This window comes from Dermacentor albipictus, chromosome 7 (assembly GCF_038994185.2).
Source record: "Dermacentor albipictus isolate Rhodes 1998 colony chromosome 7, USDA_Dalb.pri_finalv2, whole genome shotgun sequence".
In the NCBI taxonomy this organism is placed as follows: domain Eukaryota; kingdom Metazoa; phylum Arthropoda; class Arachnida; order Ixodida; family Ixodidae; genus Dermacentor; species Dermacentor albipictus.
In genome coordinates, this window is record NC_091827.1 from 70,918,299 (window position 1) to 70,938,333 (window position 20,035).

General features: G+C 45.7%; 2 protein-coding genes across 5 annotated transcripts in view; one reads left to right on the forward strand and one right to left on the reverse strand.

The window, feature by feature from the left end:
- The window catches only part of LOC135919723 (histone acetyltransferase KAT5-like), a 38,455-nt gene extending 20,626 nt beyond the window's left edge, over positions 1 to 17,829 (reverse strand). The window contains exons 1-12 of one of the 4 annotated variants that reach the window (XM_065453583.1): positions 17,728 to 17,829; positions 16,659 to 16,716; positions 15,856 to 15,927; positions 15,086 to 15,234; positions 14,584 to 14,601; positions 14,457 to 14,474; positions 13,533 to 13,586; positions 11,246 to 11,335; positions 10,379 to 10,438; positions 4,006 to 4,068; positions 2,616 to 2,792; positions 933 to 1,013 (exon numbers count right to left, since the gene is read on the reverse strand). In XM_065453583.1, coding sequence (XP_065309655.1) covers positions 933 to 1,013; positions 2,616 to 2,792; positions 4,006 to 4,068; positions 10,379 to 10,438; positions 11,246 to 11,335; positions 13,533 to 13,586; positions 14,457 to 14,474; positions 14,584 to 14,601; positions 15,086 to 15,234; positions 15,856 to 15,927; positions 16,659 to 16,716; positions 17,728 to 17,772 — 885 coding nt within the window. In that variant the 5' untranslated portion in view covers positions 17,773 to 17,829. Of the gene's footprint in view, positions 1 to 932; positions 1,014 to 2,615; positions 2,793 to 4,005; positions 4,069 to 10,378; positions 10,439 to 11,245; positions 11,336 to 13,532; positions 13,587 to 14,456; positions 14,475 to 14,571; positions 14,602 to 15,085; positions 15,235 to 15,855; positions 15,928 to 16,658; positions 16,717 to 17,727 lie in introns of all 4 variants that reach the window. The other 3 variants (XM_065453582.1, XM_065453584.1, XM_065453585.1) reach the window with 3 other exon arrangements.
- A 284-nt stretch (positions 17,830 to 18,113) lies between these two features.
- Polr1H (RNA polymerase I subunit RpI12) lies at positions 18,114 to 19,505 on the forward strand. The gene has a single exon (XM_065453593.1). The coding sequence runs from the start codon at positions 18,518 to 18,520 to the stop codon at positions 18,884 to 18,886; it is 369 nt and encodes a 122-aa protein (XP_065309665.1). The 5' UTR covers positions 18,114 to 18,517; the 3' UTR covers positions 18,887 to 19,505.
- The last annotated feature ends 530 nt before the right edge of the window (positions 19,506 to 20,035 follow it).

Here is a 20,035-nt window from a genome sequence, read left to right on the forward strand (position 1 = left end):
TGATACCATATTTGTTGCCGCCTTCCTTAGAATTCGAAAGAGACTTAAGATGGCTGCTGCCCGCTAAACTATTTAGCCACCTAAGGCAGGTATACTAGGGAAACATAGCCAGAATGTGAAAAGGTAAAACTTTCAATTTTTTTTAAACAATATCAGATCTCAAAACTGTGCTTTGACTGTGCTCAAGAGCAGCTTTGATATCTGCCTGTGGATAAAATGGTGGTGAGCATCTAACTCAGGTAAAGCACCTTAAGCAATATTATCATGCTTATATACTGTATATTTATGGTAAAAGAGATACCATTAAATAAGTTGGTAGGTGATTCAACCTCTAGTTGACGTCAAGGAAAGACAAAACCTTCCCGAGCAAGCTGGAGGTGCGAATGGGGTGAACGGACCATATAATTCACTCTGAGAGGCCTGCAGCGTCTCAAACAACATCGTCTGTCTTTGACCAGAGGCAGCATCTAAAAATGCTAACAGTCATGGAGGAAGAATGCAAAAAAAGTTCTCCTTATCACTGGTACCACCTCTACCAATACCACACGGTGGTAGTGCCACCAGTATCAATGCTGCATGTACCACTGGTACCCTCAATACCACACGGTGGCACCACCATTATCAGCCCACGCAAGAGGCTACAAACACACAAACCTAATAAGGAAAAGTGGGGGTAACTTGCCAAAAAAAAAGACAGTCTTTAAAACTAGCTAAAAACCCAAATAAGCAAAATTGACAACTAAAAACTCGGCAAATTTAACAAATTTCTTGCTAAGTTATCAATACACCTTAATCAAGGCGAGGGCCCCTAATGCCCCAAGAGCACAGTTGCAACAGCACAGTTGCAGCAGCGAGACAAAGCTGCAGTAGAGAAGAGCCAGGCAGCTGTCATGCCGCGCAAACCACTACCGAATTTCAGAATGTTTGCTCACCAAATGTCGCTTGAGACAGGTTCGGGACTTTGTGTACTTTAGGCAGAACTCACAGAGGTAAATGCACGAGTTGACTAGTTCCTGAAACAAGAATGGTGAAATATCACAATCAACACTTGTTGAGTTGTAGAACAGCAAATGATATACTTCTGCTAAGGTTGCGTTCCAGAACAATCACTCTTGAAGACGTTTAAACTGACAGAGGGCAATTTGACAGGAAAATTTGGTAAGCAGACATGCTCACTCGGTCTAGCTGTTTAGTGCATCGACAGCAGTAAAGAAACTTTTCTACTTTGTGGGGATGCGAGATTCCCATGCGTCCCCTTATGTGTTGTTTTCCCCGCATGCCTCGTGTCTCCTGTAACCTGGCTTCTCCACAGCTTAGTGCTGGCAGCGATTGGTTTGGTTACAGCGCATTACAACATGGTGCGAGCGCGGTGCTGCTAGCGCCACGTAATGGCGGGGTTAGTCGGGCATGACAGAGAGTATGCTCTTCCTTTTTGGCACCAGTTTGGCAAGCAGCATGGACGTTCCACGCGTGCGCCGATTCATGCAGCTGTTGGCCTGGTTACAGCGCATTACGAGAGGGCATGAGTGTGGCGCTGCTAGCGCCACCTAACGGTAGGGTTGGTCGGGCATGACAGAGAGTAGGCTCTTTCATTTAGGCACCGGGTTGGCAAGCGGTGCAGACGTTCCACGCATGTGCCAATCCATGCGGAGGTTGGCCTGGTTACAGCGCATTACGAAATGGCGCGAGTGTGGCGCTGCTAGCGCCACCTAAAGGTGGGGTCGGTTTAGCATGACAGAGAATAGGCTCTTCTTTTTTAGCACCAGGTCGGCCAGCGGCGCGGACGTTCCATGCGTGCGCTGATCCATGCTTCTGCGAAACTATCTCGTGAGGCCTACACAGGAATAAACGAACATGATTGTTCGAATGCGCCATCGTTCGGATGACCGTATGCGCGGACGACCAGGCATTAATGTCGAGCATAGGGCAAACATACTCGCTCGCCATCCGGTCGCGGTGAGTCGGGCTTCCTAGATTTGTCACGCGCCGATCGGCATGTTTTATGTATAGCAACTCGGCTAGCAGGCATTAGTGTATGAAGGGTGCAATAAATGACCTTGCGATTGTCTGCACTTCTGTGCTGTCATTCCTCTGTCCCAAGAGCACGGGTGGGAACCCCACAACTTGCAAGAAACTCTTCTACTGCTACTTTTCTACTTGGGAAGCAATTATTCAGCCAATTTACTTAGAGCATCACATGAATGCTGCCTTAAAAGGTCCATTGACAAGAATAAGCAAACACTACAGCACAGACGGTGCTTAGAAGACCTTCACAGCCCCATTTTTGTTACCTGATTAATTGTGTGTAGGCGTAACTGAATTCACAAAGGCGTCACAAGTCATGCATGAAAGCAGTTAAGCCATCACTGAGACAAATCATCCTTGAACGAAACATGACACGATTTAAGTCAACCTCAAGAAACACTGTTTACACATCCCAAATACTTTTTACATTACGTTACACTCCGTTCCCTCTGCATGGGGCCATAAACTGACTGCAGTCTTAGTTGAATTCCCTCCCCTTACTTTGCGATTCTGTTCCACTCCCTGCAAAAGCTACAAGCAATGCAAAAGTCACAGGTGCCGTGGCCATCGGCTGGACGACTTGTGCCCACCTGTGGGTATGGAGAGAAGTACCACGGCCTGATACGGTTGCGGCCCAGCTCGATCATCTCAATGTTCTTCATCCTCGTCACGATGTCGTCGTGGTGGGCCACCATGCTGCCCGTCGAGCGTGGGCACGGTGTGGACGAGTCCTGGGAATCCTGCGTGGCCACTGCCGGAGGCAGAGCCTGCAAAGCATAAACCCTCATGTCTAGTCTGCCAAGCTCGACCTGACAAGGATGGGGCCACGTGTGCACCTTGTCCCTTCTCCCCTCTCCATTTCAATTGTGCACCAAGGGGCCATAAATCTTACAGTATGAAATTGTTCACCATGAACAGACTAGTCCAGCAACACATACTACTGATCGCCTGCAAATGGGCTATTCCCGCTGCCACTACGAGAATGGTGGCATGGTGTGCTGCTGGTGTAGATTGCATGAAATGCCTGAACATATTCAAGCATCTCTACAAGCACTATAATTGATTAGACAGCTAAAGCAGGTATAGCTGATATCTTGGTTGACATTTTGGATGGGAGAAGGTCAAGTAGTAAGTCTTTTCAATTTGTGGTGCCAGACTGCCAAGGACTGCACTTCTCTCAGCCAATGAGTGCACACAGCCTCTCGTACATTCCTGGGCCGTCTGGGGTTACAAACCAAAAAACAAGTGTGTAGACCAGATAATGAATAATGTATTTCAAAGATACTAGGAGGGCGGATGCCACGGGTGTGTGTGCTGCAGCTGAAGGCAGCAGAAAATCAGTGACGAAGATTAAGAGATTTGTGTGCACATGCTGGGTTATGCTGCCACAGGACAGGGGCAAATGGAGATGCATGCATACACAAGCAACAACACTTAATACAGTCTCAACGGCCATCAAACACTATCATTGCTCAACTTGTTGAGGCATGCTTGCATTGAGTATTAGTCGCAGCCAGGTCCACGCTGCATCCGAGTAGTTTCCCATGTGGGCAAAGCATTCTGTAGTGAAGTGGCTACTGCTTTCCATCTTCTTGACCAAGGTTGGCAAGATCACCGATGGTGGCATTCAATGGCCGCTGAGACATCCAAGAGTGTTAATGGTACTAAATCATCAAAATGTCCTTCACGTGAAGAAGCTACCAATGTAGAAGGATGTGTATGTGCTTCCAATAAGCGAATGACGTGTGTTATCTGCACAGAACCAGGGATACAGCCTCAACATGTTGTGCCAGTAGTGCTGTGCCTATATCTGAATAGCAAGCAGTTAATAGCGTGCAGGGGACGAGACAGTAAAATTTTATTTTTCACATGCATCAGTTTTATATGCCCGAAGAAGGACATATCAGTTATACAACTGGTATCAGCGCCTCAGAAACGTTTAGGCTCGTGTCAGCGCCCAAAATAAGAAGTACTACTCACCTCGTTTTCGGTGGGTGGAAATTTCCTCTTCCTTCCTGCTGCTTTCTTTGGTGGAGCTCCATTCTGCAGGCACAAAACAACTGGGGCTAGAAATTTAACAAAAACTTCGAAAATACCTTTGTTTAAAGAAATTCTAACCAAGGACTGTACTTTTAACATCTCATTTAATTTTCCATTCTGGGTTTTTGTGTCAGCTGCCCATTGCGCCAATCCCAGCAATAATAACGGTGCGGCAGCATCTGAACCAATAACAAGAGACAAAAATCATGATTGATTGATTGTAAAATACAGGTGCAGAGCAGCATTTCAGCTCCGTGTGGTTATGCCAAAACTACACTGCAGCCACTATTCCACTTTGAGAAGTCACACGATCACCATTTTGACTTCACCTAAAGCCACAAATATGCAGCATGTATCGATCAATGAGTTCCTTCCTTAATAATAGGGAATAGTTATGCTATTTCCTCATGACTGCGATTACTACAGAGGCATACGTTCTAAAATGACTTGAGGTAATAGTTAGACAATATTTAAAATTAGAACAATTGCCTTTTTAACCAAAAATATAAGACCATTGATTTTAACGCAAGACCTGCAACCCATCCTTTAATGCATCTATAAGTGGTTCCAGACACGGCAATGCTGCTAATTTCTGCTGTGTTATGAATTCTGGCCAATTTCACGCAAAGCAGACACTGAACTATGAAACATTGCAAGCATGAACATTCTTAGTAGACACCCAGTGGCAATGTGACCGTTTACATGTCACCATCGGACAAACACGGAGAGAGCATCCTTTTCAAGTCATTATGTCATTCACTTCTTGCTAGTCCGACGGTAAGGTGCAAACAACTACATGAAAAGCGAGTACAGTTTACAGGAGAACAGATGGGGCAGTGCCATACTGCCGAGTCCTAGAATAGAGAACCAGGGCCAGTTTTTCAGTTGAGCCCTTGCTCACATTCTGGGGGCCTATCAGAATTCGACTATGCTTGGCTCAATCAAGAAGAATGTTGGCTTAGAGCAAGCAAAGTGGCATAAAATGGCGAGCACATCTGACAATCTTTAACGAGGCAATCTGATTGTTTTCTGAAGTTCAGCACCTCAGAGCAACACAGCAGTTGTGGCCAAGGTGGCACAGCTCAGACCACTTATAACGTAACCGCTTATAGTGCAGGAGAGGATAACATGCAACCACTTCTGACTATCTTCACACAGAACTCAATGTACAGTAATCTGTCGTTATGACAAAATGTCTTTACTCGAAAGATCGCTTTATTCGAAATTTCTCCCGATCCCAACCCAAATGCATGCATTTTAAGCCACCTTGCTCAAAGCGCACGAAGAGCTTGACCCACTTAGGGCGAAGTGGCGAGTGGAGGCATCGACGCCACGTACACATGCAGTGTCAAACTAATACCGCCGACGAATTAGTCTCACACAGGCGCAGAACAGGTCACAAGATTACCAAACCCAAGACCAATGACCACCTAGTAACGAGCACCAAGCGAGTGCCAAGTGCTCCCAGCTGTTCACTGTGGCGCGGACAAAAGCTGTCAAATTCCATGGTGCAGTGCCCCCGAACCGCTAATCTCGGTCGCAATCACATCGCTGGTGTCTCCTGTGATGGAATCCACATGAAAATAAAGTTTTCCTGACGGCTTGCAATGCCAGAAAACTGCAATCTTCTGAATGGCGAAAAGTGGTAAAAAGACCATAGGCAAACTTCTGCCGTAGCATTCCATGGGGTGCACTCGATGAGCAAAGTTTTGCCACTCTAAAGAGCACTTCTGGCACTGAAACGTGCCAAAGAAGCGTCCATCGAATTGCAGTGCAGTTCACTTATAATGATATAAAGAAGTACGAAAAATCCAATCGTTATAACTGATTATTGCTATATCTGGACTGCCGTACAAAAAGTTTAAAAAAGCTGCCAAGGATACCTTCATAACTCCGCAACCAAATTTGCGACTTTTGATAAAAAATTGGTGTTGTAGAAAGTGGATTGTGAAAAATAAAACACTTATTTACAACCTCTAAACAGCACGTTAAACGTTAGGCCCGCTGAAATAGTCAGAAATCTGCACTTGCTTTAGCGGAAGTTTCAGGTTCACAATCGCGATGTGCATCGCATGCAGTGGCTGCGCGAACACTGGCGGCTATAATTTAGCAGGCTTGAAATCAGTGAGCGACTCTATCAACGACAGTACACTTTGCGTGAACGTTGGGGTCGGTGTCAAAGATAGGCCCTGTCAATATCGTTGTCACTGCCGCAGCTATTGTCGCCTCCGTCGCACCACGCCACCGTCAGTGTTGCGACAACGTCGGAGATTCTTCGCAGAATGAGGCAGCACTATCCGCACTCGGAAACTCCTCCCTCGAGGCCCCATCTACTTTATCGCCAGTAGCGACGTGCTCCCAGCATTCGGTAACGTCAGCAGCTGCCACCATGTTGGTTGCACACATAGGCGGTTTCACTTTGGCGCACAAAGCCCAATGTTTTTTTCAGAACCATAGATATCATCGACTGCACGGGCTCGTACTTTACAAAATTTGCAGCTTTGTCTCGGGCGCCACAGCTTTTAGCTTTGTTGACGCACCTACCACTGCTTCCGGGGCGCATTTCCGCGCTCACTGAGGAAGAGAAGGAGATTGTAGAAAGGGAGCACAGTCAAAATTTGCTTATCACTTTTTTTTTGTCTCTATCTCTATGGACACTCGCCAGCGATGCGGATGCGAAGCAGCTGGTGCTATCTTGTGGCACACTGCGCCGATTTTCAATGCTATCTGTCGCTTTTGCGATCGGCGTGATTACCGCGCAGCATGTCCCCTGCTGTGCGAAAATGCTGCCAGATATGAGCTCGCGTAGGCAAACTTTTCGCCCCGTTTCAGTTAAGGGCAACTTAGTAACGCAAATTTCACGATTATTCTGCATGGAAAACACCGCCGAAATTGCAGAATTTCGATCATGCTTCAATCCCCGGACACATACAGCTGCTTCTCTGCATGTCTGGCCTGTGCACAGCAATTGAAACATGTTGTTTTGGCTATAGTGCGGTAACACTTACAGCACGGAAATTCATGATGTAACAGAAATTTGCACTACAGCCAAATCTCAATATAACGAACAACAAATTAACAAACTTTTCAGAAATTCCCTGCTGGCTTCTTATGGTTTCAATGTAAAAATATTTCAGTACTACAAACTTCACAATACCAAATTTCTCTGAATAACAATTGTTATTAAGTTTTCGTGTCCTATGTTAACAACGCCTCAGTACTACGAACTAATGTTTCGATATCTGGGCATTCTTAGATTTCCATGTGTCCTCCACTGCTGCCAAAACAGTAGGCTAGCAGACGACACGGGGCAGAAAGTGAATGCCACAGCACACGGGATCAGAAAACCTGAGACGGCGCTAAAAAAAAAACATGAGACAGAATTTTCTTTTTTTTATCTACTGTGAAGGCGACGACACATCGGGTTTTGCGGCCACATGCTCTGCCCAGGCAAGTGCCAAGTGTTGCCCAGCAGTGGAGTCGCGTCACTTCCTTCTTTCACCCTTCTTTTTGTGCACACCTTTTTCTTTCGCGCTTCTTTCTGCAGCCATACTATAGCTATGCACGCCAAGAAATGAAACCTCCGTACTCCTGGGGATGCCACACGGTCGCATTTTGCACTTTCCAGATGGTGTCGTTTAGGCGTGCTGACACTTTGGAATAATTCAGGTGTTTGTGTTGAGTGAGACAGTTGTGGTGTCCATGGCAAGGAATGTGAAAAACAAACAAGAAACACTGCGCTTTGTAGGCAACATGGCGCTTCCTTTTTGTCAGTAATTTTCTCAGCGTCGTCTGCTTTGCAATGACACTCTTATTATATGGTGCTTCGGTGGTGCATGGCAGCGGAATCTATGGACAATAGCAACAGCGCGGGCCATGAGCCAACAGTAACACTTTCATGGATAGCCCTTACGGTGACAACTTACGAACTGATGGATTGATGGGCACAATGGTTAATTTTGGGGCTTTCACTAGAACGACCTTTCAGAATAACGAGCAATATACCGCACTCCGCTGAAGTTTGCTATAGCAAGATTTCACTAAGTTACCGAAATTCATGACTCCGGCGACTTACCGTGTTTATTCAAATCTAGGCCGATAGTCTTTTTCAAATAATCGCATACAAAACTCTAGGGTCGGCTTAGATTCGAGGACTTAAAAAAACGCGCCAGTTTGTAACTGAAAATCATAAATATGGTGCATAGCTAGCGCCATCTAGAAAAGTCAGTATCACAGCCCCTACTGGCCGGGCCAGTAGCCAACTGAAGTAAGCTAGCGATGTGGTAGCTTTGACCTGTGTCGTATCGGAACTGGTTCTTTATTCTATGGTATCGGCGTGCAGCGCGGCATTATCATAATGGCACCAAACGGGCGATGCCACTATAGTGCCGCTTTCAAACAAAAAGTTGTGCTAGCCGCAGAGGGACAGTAAGCCAGGCGGGACTTCAGCATCAATGAGAAAAACGTCTGTCTTTGGAAGGGGCAATAGGAGATGCTTTTGCGCGTGCCGCAACGAGATGACAGCGATAAGGAAGATAAGCCTGCAATAACAGAGAGAAGCTGTTCACCGAGGTCACGCCACGTTTCAACACGTACGATGCCGCACTGTCTGCGCCTGCATGGGCAGGCGTCCGGAAGCGTCTGCGTGGTCTTGGCTATAGGGAGGAAGCTAGCGGCGGTGACGACGCAGAGAGCTCGGCATGTTCATATTAAATAAATGCTGTTATCATTTTGTGAACACTGTCCTCACTTTTCTTGTTCGGCCTACATTCGAGGTAAGTTCTTTTATTTTTTCTGGCTTTGGACATTCGAGAGGCGGCATAGATTCGGGGCCAGACTAGATTCAAGTAAAGACGGTAGGTTATAAGTGGTTTGTGCTGTGGTGGAAAATACCAGATTTGATTCCAACCCCCTGGGATTCTCTTGAATGTGTGCCCAAAACTCAGGACATGGCCGTTTAACGTATTTCCCCCCCATCATAATGCCGGCTGTCACGAATGGGAGTCAAACGCACAACATCATTCTCAGCAGCAAAACACAGCCACTGATCCGTTGCTACGGGTGACAGAACGCAGGCAAGTGCTTTCGAGCAAGCAAGCAAACCTACCCCCACTCATGTGCTTCACTCAAACACAAGAGGCAAATTTGCTTGAGTGTCAAGGCAGCTAGCCTGCCCACACACACATGCTTCGGAGCAGTGAAACCTGTTTTCCAGGGGGGTGCGCGAATATCGAATACAGTTAAACCTCGATATAACAAAGTATTTAACTTTTTATAACCTGTTGTCCATAGAACACCATGTATTTAGAACCTCAATATAACAAAATTTTACTGCCGCCACAAAGGAATGCCGAGACAATAAATGGAACCTTCGGGGAGATGGTCACATTATTGAATTACAAGTGGCTGCTTGGAAATGCACTTCTTAAATTGCACGCCACATTGCAAGAGCCACCGCCTAGGGGCAGCTGCATCATGTATAAAGTACAAGTGTGATAAGATCCTATCATGCCCCAAGCACTCGTGTGCTTTAGTTACAAGTACAGATCTGTGCCGATTCAGCACCAAAACGTCATTTTAGACACTAATTCCCAACGAAGCAGTGCCCATCAGGCCTAATGGCCAAGGCAGTGTGGCTGTGACGAAAATTCGCTACTGGCCGATGTGGTGATGGGCCGCAAGACGTTGCGGCATTCTTGCCACTAATATGTTTCGGATGGGTGGCTCAGCAGTGATTGAGGGCTGTTGAAGCGCCCTCATCGGTTCATCGCTGCATATCCAAAGGGATCTGCATGCCACCTATTGGCAGGTAATCAGCCCGATCTTCGCACTTTATACAAACTGACAAACCGACAAACTCTCAGAGGCAGACCTGGCCGACGCAGCACAATTCTCAAAACTGCAGCGTTTGATAGCTATGTGTGCAATCCCCGCATCAGGCAAACGTCGAGGAGTACTCACAGTGACAAATTCTGCTACCGTACCAGCCAGAGCGGACCATCTGTAGCATGCTTGGCACCTTTTTTTTGTGCCAAAAACGTAGTGAACCGCTCACTTGGGTAACATCGAGCACGAGTGCATGCGACACAGTGAAGATCTCTACAACGAATATGTCGAATAATAGATATCTGATTTGCAAGTCAAATTACTCGAATGTTCACTCTTTGATTCTATGATATTCGAGTATTCGCACAACCCTACTCTTTCCTGTTTGCCCACAACCGTCGGAACTGTCCGCCACTATCAGCAAAGGGTGTCTCGGTGTCCTGCCACTTGGCCATCACTCCTGAATGAACGAACCCTCCCTACTCACCTCCTTGACTGCTTTGCTCACTTCGGGTGTCCTAGCCTTCTTGCTCCAAACCTCGGAGTTCTGCACACAGGAAAGAAAGCAAGACAGCTCCGTTTATGTACAGGTGGGCAGAAAGAATGGCAAGAGTGGTAAGCCACAGAAGTACCATGGAAGCACAAGCTATAGCAGCATGAAAAATGTCTGTCTGTGCTACACACAATGCAAAGAAAAAAAAAACTGCAATATGTGCAAGAGTCAGCCTCAGCCAGAGGCTCACAATGTGGCATAATGCAAAGCTGGATAGATAGATCATACATGCTTTTAGTTAAGTAACTGATGTGGGTCAACATTTCAACGCAACAGAATGGATTACGCCAGACATAACAAGCGATTATGACCATTCAAGTTCCATAATGCAGGCCAAAATATAATTAATTATATTTTTACATTTTGCAGTCTGAACAATACACAACTTTGAATTATTTCAGGATTCTACTATGGTACACAGCTTTCGATGCCTTCCAAGCTTATGTCTTGCAAAACAAACCAAGTGTCTTCGTTACAGAAGAGCAGGCAAGAAATATTACACGCACTTCTACCTCAAGTGCAACATCATATTTGCTCAAAGATACAAATCTTGTGCTGATCATAGCACTGTTTCATGCACCACTAGTCTTGACATATAAACAGTCTAATAACGCAGTGTCTATGTGAAGGTGGGCTTTTTTACAGTCTCACGTTCTCATTAAGTAAAAGCTGCTTCAGCGCAAGGCCTTTCATCATCAGTCAGCCAGCATAAAAGCAAAATAAAAGTAAGAAGAAGAAAAGGCAGAGGCTTTCTGTTCTCAATGAAAGCGGCTGGCATAACAATAGCTGCAGCCGTCGTACCTCCTTGGTATCTTTCACGGATGCGGATGGGGCCGGCTCGTCGGGCGATTTCTCGGCCCACGATTCCGCCGCGCTGGCCGGTGGGAGGGCCTTTTTCAAAGACAGAAGACACAAAATGAAACAGAACATAATCAGGATGTGCCAAACTAAGCATCAAGCAAGACATGGGCTGGGAGAGTGGGAAAGAGATGGAAGGAACAGGGTAGGGGGAGGAGTGAACTAAAGAATGGGGGGAGCACCAGAACCAAGAGAACAGCACTAGTTGGGACAAGCTCAGGTACGGGACGTGTTCATGCCTATGCCATCTTCACATCTGCAGGGTCACATTTTTGCTCGGCTTTGATAGATGTCCGCAGCACCTCTACAGCGCAAGGCTTTCTTACAAAATATGAACAATTATTATCACCCCTAAGTGTAGATGTAATTAGCCCTTTCCCCGGTACATTTCATGCTCTTTGGACTTCACTCAAAGAGTTAGGATTGCAAAGTGTGAAAAACCATTCTCCCACACCAATACAGTAAAACCTCATGAATCTGGAAAATCGGACAATCAAGACTCATCCTTTGGTCCCAGCAAGTGTATGCACTGCTGAATGGCATCAAACTCTCGTTAATTCAGAGGTATCTGGTCGCACACCGGTTGATTCGGACAGCCCTCAGAGCTCGGCAAGCGCCACTTGACAGGCGCTAGCAGCCAAATAAAATTGCCACAGTCATCAGTGGAAACTGTACGGAAACGACAGAAATGCCGAACGCTTCCTGTCTGTTTATGCATTTACCGCTGCACTTGAGACTGCATTTGACAGACGTAGTTGCTGCCCCCGATTGCGTTGATAATGATCGCGGTCTCATCTGCAGCAGCTGCAGCAAACAGCAGTTTCATTTCGACTCCGTGTGTACAGTGGCTGCACATCGTCAGAAAACTGCGCAGTTATCACATATGACAGCGACTGCTTTTCTATGGCAAGCAGCAGATCTGTTCTGACTCAGTGCAATGTCAGAAACACTGCGGAAGCTTTCAAAGACAGAGAACAATTCTATAAACAATCTGTTGCCAATCAGTTCACGGGTGAATAAAGAAAAATAATCTAGATGTGCGGCTCGGTAGTAAAAAGCATGTCTAGCTAGATGAAGACGCATGCTTACGCCACAGCCAAATGAGCTGTGCTCATTTGTGCAAGACCCTCGCTGCTACAAGCGCTAAGCAGTCACAAGATAACGAGAACTGCTGCTTCTGCACTGATTTTGTGCGAAATAGAACCAAGGATTGCGAATTTATTTGGTAAATAAAGGCCGATTGGCGTAGCAAGCATTTTATTGTTTTCTTTACACCCTCGATAGTTTGGTTAATTCGGCCTCCTTCTTTTCAGTCCCAGTAAGAGTTAAAGATCATAACAAGTTTGGTTACGGTATCTTTCTTTTTTTTGCTTGGCTGAACACCTTATAATTAGGATCAATCTCATGCAGCTTCCCTAAACCTTTTGTTTCTGGGAAGGTTCACTATGTAACTAAACACCATGCTTTTAATGTCTGTTGGCCTTGAGCCCTTAGTGCTCCTAGACTTGTGTTGAAAATTCATATTCAGATGCTTTGACAAATTTGATCAGCTGTGCCTGAAGATGTTGCGCATGGCATGAGAAATGTGAATTAGTATAGCTTACCTGACCATGTGCAACTCAACTGCACCAGAACAATGGTTGCATCGGCGTCTTTTGAATCATCACAATCAAGGAGCATGTCTCCTAAAGTTTGGCAATCTAAATCTCTGTGCCTCCTCCTTATTTCTACATTTCATTTAAACATAACAGTTTACATCAATCATTATTTCTTTGGTTTCATTATATGTTTGCTTCACGCTGTTATAATCAGCCCAAAAAAAGTTTTAGTTCCTTGTTTTTCTTTAGTCTCACTCAATGCTTAGAAGGTGTTGCGCTAAAACTGCCCCCCCCCCCCCCCCCAAATGTTCAAACTACTCTCATTTTTGTTTGACAACAAGAATGTGCAATGAAGCTTGCTGAACCATTTTCAATGCTTAACTAAAGGTCTCAAATGTCCTTGTGAGCTAGCTATGACGTTCTGACAACCTTCCAATGTAAATGGTCACCAAGAGCACCGAGCAGTGTCTGTGTGTTTTCTGTTAATCCCATCTCGTGTGCCATCGAGCGGCAACACCTGCAATGCTACTAGCACACTCATCACACCATCCTTCCGAGACGCCTTCAGTGTAACACTAAACCATGCCATCAGTTTCAATGCTTTGCTTCGGGAAAAACTGACAATTTTTTACCTCCTTCACTGGAACCTTGGCCTCTGCTGGGGACTTCTGTGGCCACACGTCCACCTGCACAGAGCAAATAAGACTTGCATTACGGAACAGGGGAAGGAGTAACTCCGTAAAGTTGTCGTGTCGCTTTAGCGACTAAGTTTTGGCTTATAGACAAAGAACACACTTATTTACTGCTGGTGCTGACCAACAAGATTCAGAAACATCAGTTGACGTAATTATTCTTGTGTGAGTGTGCTAACAGTTGACGCACTTAGTTGCGGCGGCCCAGCACAACCCAAATGTCCAGATGTGGCTCAAGCCGAGCCGTGTGCTCCGAACAATTAGAGCCAATGCTTACACAAGTTAAACAAAACCTCACCATAAATGTCCAGATGTGGCTCAAGCCGAGCCGTGTGCTCCGAACAATTAGAGCCAATGCTTACACAAGTTAAACAAAACCTCACCATTCTACTTACGCGAGCAGAGCGACTCTACGAGGACAAAGAAGGTGAAAAAAAATATATATATATATACTTACGCGAGCAGAGCGACTCTACGAGGACAAAGAAGGTGAAAAAAAATATATATATATATATATATTTTTTCACCTTCTTTGTCCTCGTAGAGTCGCTCTGCTCGCGTAAGTAGAATGGTGAGGTTTTGTTTAACTTGTGTAAGCATTGGCTCTAATTGTTCGGAGCACACGGCTCGGCTTGAGCCACATCTGGACATTTGGGTTGTGCTGGGCCGCGGCAACTAAGTGCATCAACTGTTAGCACACTATATATATATATATATATATACCCTCACTCTGCTTAGGCCCAAGGCCCTAGCGATCACTGTTATTTCATTCTCTCTTGAAAACAAGCAATCCTCTGTCAAGCCATGTGTTTTATAATATTAGCACAGCAAATGTGAATTTGACAGGGCCAGGCATTTACTTACGGAGAGACCTGGACGATCCTGCCAGGACAAGAATATGAGATTAGAAAGCTTCTGCAACATGTTACTCATTGGAGGGACGTGAATATAATGCTGAGTACACAACAGTTAGCAATACCATTTGACTTACAGGGGGAGGAAGTCGGTCCTAAAATGACAATAGGAAGGTAATGAACAGTTTTTGGATGTGCCTCGTACTGGCAAGGCATTAATGTAACGCAATACAAAGTTGTCAGGTATGCCTACAAATTATACACAGCACTGGCAAATTTCAAGTGTGGTGGCAGCAGGATGGACCTAAAACGACATGAGAACTGTTTCAAAGCTGACAAATAATTTTCATTAGGAACAGTCACTGCACGCTACTGGATACATACAGGTGGTGCTGGTCGCTCCTATATTTATGAAAAAAGAAGCAAACTGAACATCTTTTTAATAAAATAAACACCAGACACTGATTCAAGAATGTTATTGGGGCATTCAAGAGCAACATTTCGTAAGCGCACAGGTGAGCTCAAGCTTTTAATGAAAACACAGCTTGAAGTGTGCACCCACCCATCTGTGCACGTAAGTAGATGAACATCGGACAAAGAATGAACGAAGCGTCAAAAGACTTGGAGGAAAGCCCTCACCACAGACGTTGCAGCCAGCAAGTCCGGTGAGCAGGGCCGAGAGCCATTCTTGACGTCCTTCAGCGGAGTCTTGTTCTCTTTCCGAGGCAGTTGCAGCTTCTTCAGGTCCAAGCGCTCGACTGTCACCCATTCATCTAGACGCTTGTTGTCTGTACATGGCACACATCAAAGTGTAAGTCCAAGTACGATATGAAAAGAAACCAACGGAAAACAAAACTAGCAAGAAAGTATAACATGAAGTTGATAACAAAGAGTCAAATAAAGACAACAGTACGGCTACAACTTGCGTTTACCTATAAACAATATAAGAGAGAGAAAAAGAAAACAGGTCCCATGGTGGGAGTGCATCTCGAGATACCAGGTGGCTGTTTAACCTTTCGTAAAAGTTTCTTTGGTTCGAGCTAAAAGCTCCAGTATCAAGAAGTGTGTTCTACAGGGTTATCGCGTGCAGAAAGAAGGAGCTATTCGCTGCCGGTTTGCTCATTTACGCATGCCATGGGACACGTACGTGTTAATGACGAGGATGGTGTCAGTGACGTGTTAAGTGTGCCCAGCTTATGTGCGGCAGGTAGGAGAATCAATGAAGTAGAAAACACAAGCAACTACATTTCACTTAGGTCAATCTTCTGCATTGTGACAAAATTTATTGCACCATCTTTGTAACACCATCCACTTAACATTTTATGTTTTCGCCACTCCAGCCTCTCTTATTTTTTTGCAGCAGACCTGCAGGTCAAGAAAGTTAGGTCAAAAAAGAATACAGTACTTACAATCAATGAAGTGAACGTAGTAAAGGCATTGATTGTCAGGTAACTCCTTGATGCTCAGTATTTCAGCAAGTGCTGGAAATAAAAGGATGAGCACATGTCAGTGTGACGTCGCTAGCATGATTCACCATGTAGTAATTACCAACTACCATTTCCCAGAACAGCTACCACTGCTTTGGGCTCTTCCTAGGCATTAAATAATGTGTACAACGATTTTTACAAAAATGGTTCTAACACAAAAGGTACTCGTGATGGAGGTTGCTTGGCTTGTAACAGTAGCGCAGTTTTCGCCTAGCATCCACGCGGAATCTTATAGAAATGAGCAGCCAGAAAGCTGTAAGCTAGCCACTGCACATTATAACGCTTAACATTATGGAGGATGAAAGAGATTAGATTATCTCACTGCAAAAGTTTCCAGTGAGCAACAGACGCGACGGTTAGTGCGACACGACACATGCAGTGTGATCTGCTATGCCAGCATTAAGCTAGCAGAAGACGCATGTTCCTCTTCACTTTGCCTTAAGTCTTGCAAGATCGCATCTGCTGTTCACTCTGAATTACTTACTGTCGTATTCAGAAACGGCTCCTAGTGCCAAAAAACAAAGCAAGATGTGTCGCGTACTAAGTTGTCAAGGGCATGAGCATACCGAGTAACTCATGAGAACTACTCGTTTTTGTTTGCCGTCACAGAGATCCTTTATGAAAGCAAATTGTAGTCAGCGTGCTGCGTGTTCCAACGAACTACTATCGAACACTCTGAAAGCACCTCTTTATCGGTGCAGCTTGAAAACCTCATTCATACTTACGCCAGTCGTTACTGTTCCGCATGCGAACGGGCATCCGACATCCCTCAGTGACCTGGGGCTGAAGACGAAGCGAAGCGAATGCATTATCAGTAAAACAAGCTTTCGAGTATTAAAGGCAAGGTTCTGACATGTATTGTAGAAGTTGCGGAGCGCTTTATTCGTTACTGGGTGTACGTCAAACCAAATTTCTCGCGCCTGCGGCACTCTTGTTGAGTCAATCATGCCAGATTATATCTTTCTCGTGCCTTACGGCGCTGTACCTTCAATATAACATCACTGATTTCCCCGGGGGAGCAGTAGAGGCCGTAGTGGCCGTAGTAGAGACCGGGCCTGCTCTCCTGGAGAGATATCGTCGATCGTGCCAGGCTTTTCATATGCTGCTCTCTGTGACCTCTCGAAAGCATTTTTCATGATGTGCTTTGAGTTAAATAACTGTCCTTCTGCAAAAACATGCGCAAAAATGGGTCCACCGAGTTAGCGAAACGGAAGCACAGCAGCTACGTGCGACTTACTTTTAGACACAGCGTTATTATAATCGCAGGTGCTTTCTTGGGGCCTTCGTTTGCCGGTTACATGTGCCCTCCTAGAGCAGTACTTGCAAAACATTCGATACATCGTCGCGAAGAGAAAAGCAGCCAGCAACGAAGAAAGCGTCCCGCAACGTCTACACCAGTCAGAACCTCGCCGTATTAAATACCGTAAGTGTATCAGTTGGATGCTTGTCAACAGTTCGGAAGCAGAACAACCAGGGAGCCTTCATACACGAGCACACATCACATACATACAAACATACATGACACACACGTCATACATGAAGGCTCCCGACCGCAACCGCCTTCGCGCGCCACAGTACACGTGCGAGACATGCAAATGTCAACAAAATCGCTAGCGCCCCTATGCGGCGCTGAGAAATCCAAAATGGCTGACTTCAGTGCATCGAGCCCGGCGCAAAAGAGGCCCACGCTAAATCGGTAGCGAAATTCACAGACTAGCGTTATGCGTTTTCGGAGCCCTTGGAGTTTCATAAACGCGTTAAAAATCACCACGAAAGAGCAGACTGGCGTTTTACCGTTGATTCGTTGGAGTTTTCATGATCGGTCGTGTCCTCGGTCATGGTGGTTAACAAACGAACGCCGATTGCCAAGCAGCCTTCTCATTGGTCCACAAGCCGAATTTTGGTACGCGAAACAAATAAGGCTTTATCTAAAAAAGTTTGTATTTTTATGAGACGTAACTTTTGACGCTAATTTATTTATTAGCGCAAACAAGTTTTATTTTTTTACTTCTTAAGGTAATATTTGTATGACGTAGATTGCGCATTGGGGCCGTCACTATGACGCAAAGTTACTACGCCGATGAGTCATCGTAGTAAAATTTCCTACCCGCATTCTCATATCCCAGTCTGCGCAACAGGTGCACATTTCAGTGAACTTTAATAGGGCACAGTACAAAGTATTGTATTTAAAGGCAAAGGCTGCAAATTGCTCTAGAGTTTTTAAATAGCGTATGACGTCACTGTGACGTACAACTTATCTACTTGCTAAACAATCTTTAATTGTGATTAACGTACAAGATACTAAACTTCATAAATTTGTAAGCTATTGTTGCGCTTTTAGTGTAAGCAGGACCTCGTTTTATTTTCTGTTTTTTTGGTGACGTTTAGGATGACGTTGAGATCAGTATGGCAGCTTCCATCGTCGAAGAACTCGTAACTCGTGCTTGTCGTTTGTTGCGTTGGAGTGTGTTCTAGAACGTTCGTTTTATTTAGTGCCATTGTTTCGGCGATCGGCCAGAAGCCTCTTCCTCGAGTTTTCTGTTGATCAAAGTAGTTAGCTGGGCCAGTTAATTACTATCGAAGGATGGAGTCCACGATGGAGCTGTTCGCCTCGGACCCGGACTTCTGCAAGCGGTGCGGTGCCGTGCTACCGCTGCCAGGCTACGAGGACTTCGTCGTGTGCAAGTTGTGCGGCGCCAACATCGACGTGCGCAACTTCCACGGTCTCGAGACGAACTCGCGGGTGGTGTTCAACGACCGCAAGACGGCCCTGAAGAAAGCGGCGCCCGAGACGACCGCCAAGCCCGCCGGGCCGCTGGTGGACCGCAAGTGCTCGCGCTGCGGCCACGAGGGGATGACGTACGCTACGCTGCAGACGAGGTCCGCCGACGAAGGGCAGACGATATTCTACTCGTGCCCCGAGTGCCTCTTCCAGGAGACGGAGAACTCGTGACTGCCCACGTTCGATGTTGCCGACTTCACGATGTTGCTGTTGCTTGAGTACTTCAGTGTCGGTCTTGACGCACGATATCGGCACATATACGTCTTACGCAAGTGCAGGGACTGATGTGAACACATTTGTGCACGAAGCGTACATGAACCTCCTGAACTACTTCAGGAAGTCCTGGCGAAATCGAACAGACCTTGGCGGCGCCGAGACAGAAAAGTGCGGTAGACCAAAAGGAGGCAAGCTGCTGATGTCTGGTCGTATAGATCAGCTTCTGCTGTGCACAATGCCAATGGTTCTGCATCAGCCAAGTTGAGTGCAGTGTGAAAAACCCGTGTTGATGTTCTCGGTCGCGAGTTTTTAGGTTGATTAAGTACGAGGTGCGCGCTGTGGTTTTCGTTTGAACCGGAGAGCCATGGTGCACAGCTTTTGAAGTCCGCTCGCGTGGATGCTTTTGTGGCTGCTTTTGTTGACACTGTCCCCAAACAATTTTAAGGATTGTATACTGTATGACCATGTGTGTGCTACTTTGGCAAGTAGCTTGTCAAAAGTGCCCAAGCAGATACAGACAGACTGGTTTATGCAAGTTTGTGAAGTTAATAAAATGTTTTCAGCAATTGCAAAACTTAACGAGGTAGTCTGCAGCAACAAGTCAGCATTTGAAGGAGCAGTTACCTAACCTACAAATTGCTCTTTGCCCAGGGAAAAAGGTGCTCCTGCTTAGCAATAATGACGTAGCAGAATAAAGTGGAAAACAAGAAATGATGTAAACTAAATTAACCTAAAAATGAACTCGCAATGAACCTAGTCAATCAGAACCAAACCATAATGGGCTCCATCGTAACGAACACATAAAAATGTCGCAGTTTCTCCCGAAAGGCGAAGCATCAATTGTGATAGCGAATTAGTAGACAACTATACAAAGCAAGGATAGCAGTATTATCGGCATTATAAATTTGGAAGCATTCGCTTACTAACTGAATTAACAACCATGGTGTCAGCGCGCACAGGCACTCATGAGCACATCACCTCGATGATTGCTGACCGCTGTCAGAACACTGGCGTGAGCAAGTGCGGCAGCAGCACCGAACGAAGTTACCTTCGTGCTTTTTTGCGCTTCAACGCAAATAGCGGTGGGAAAACAGCACACTCAAA

Excerpts from the sequence above, each read along its gene's own strand:
- Polr1H (XM_065453593.1), top strand. The coding sequence starts at position 18,518 with ATGGAGTCCACGATGGAGCTGTTCGCCTCGGACCCGGACTTCTGCAAG.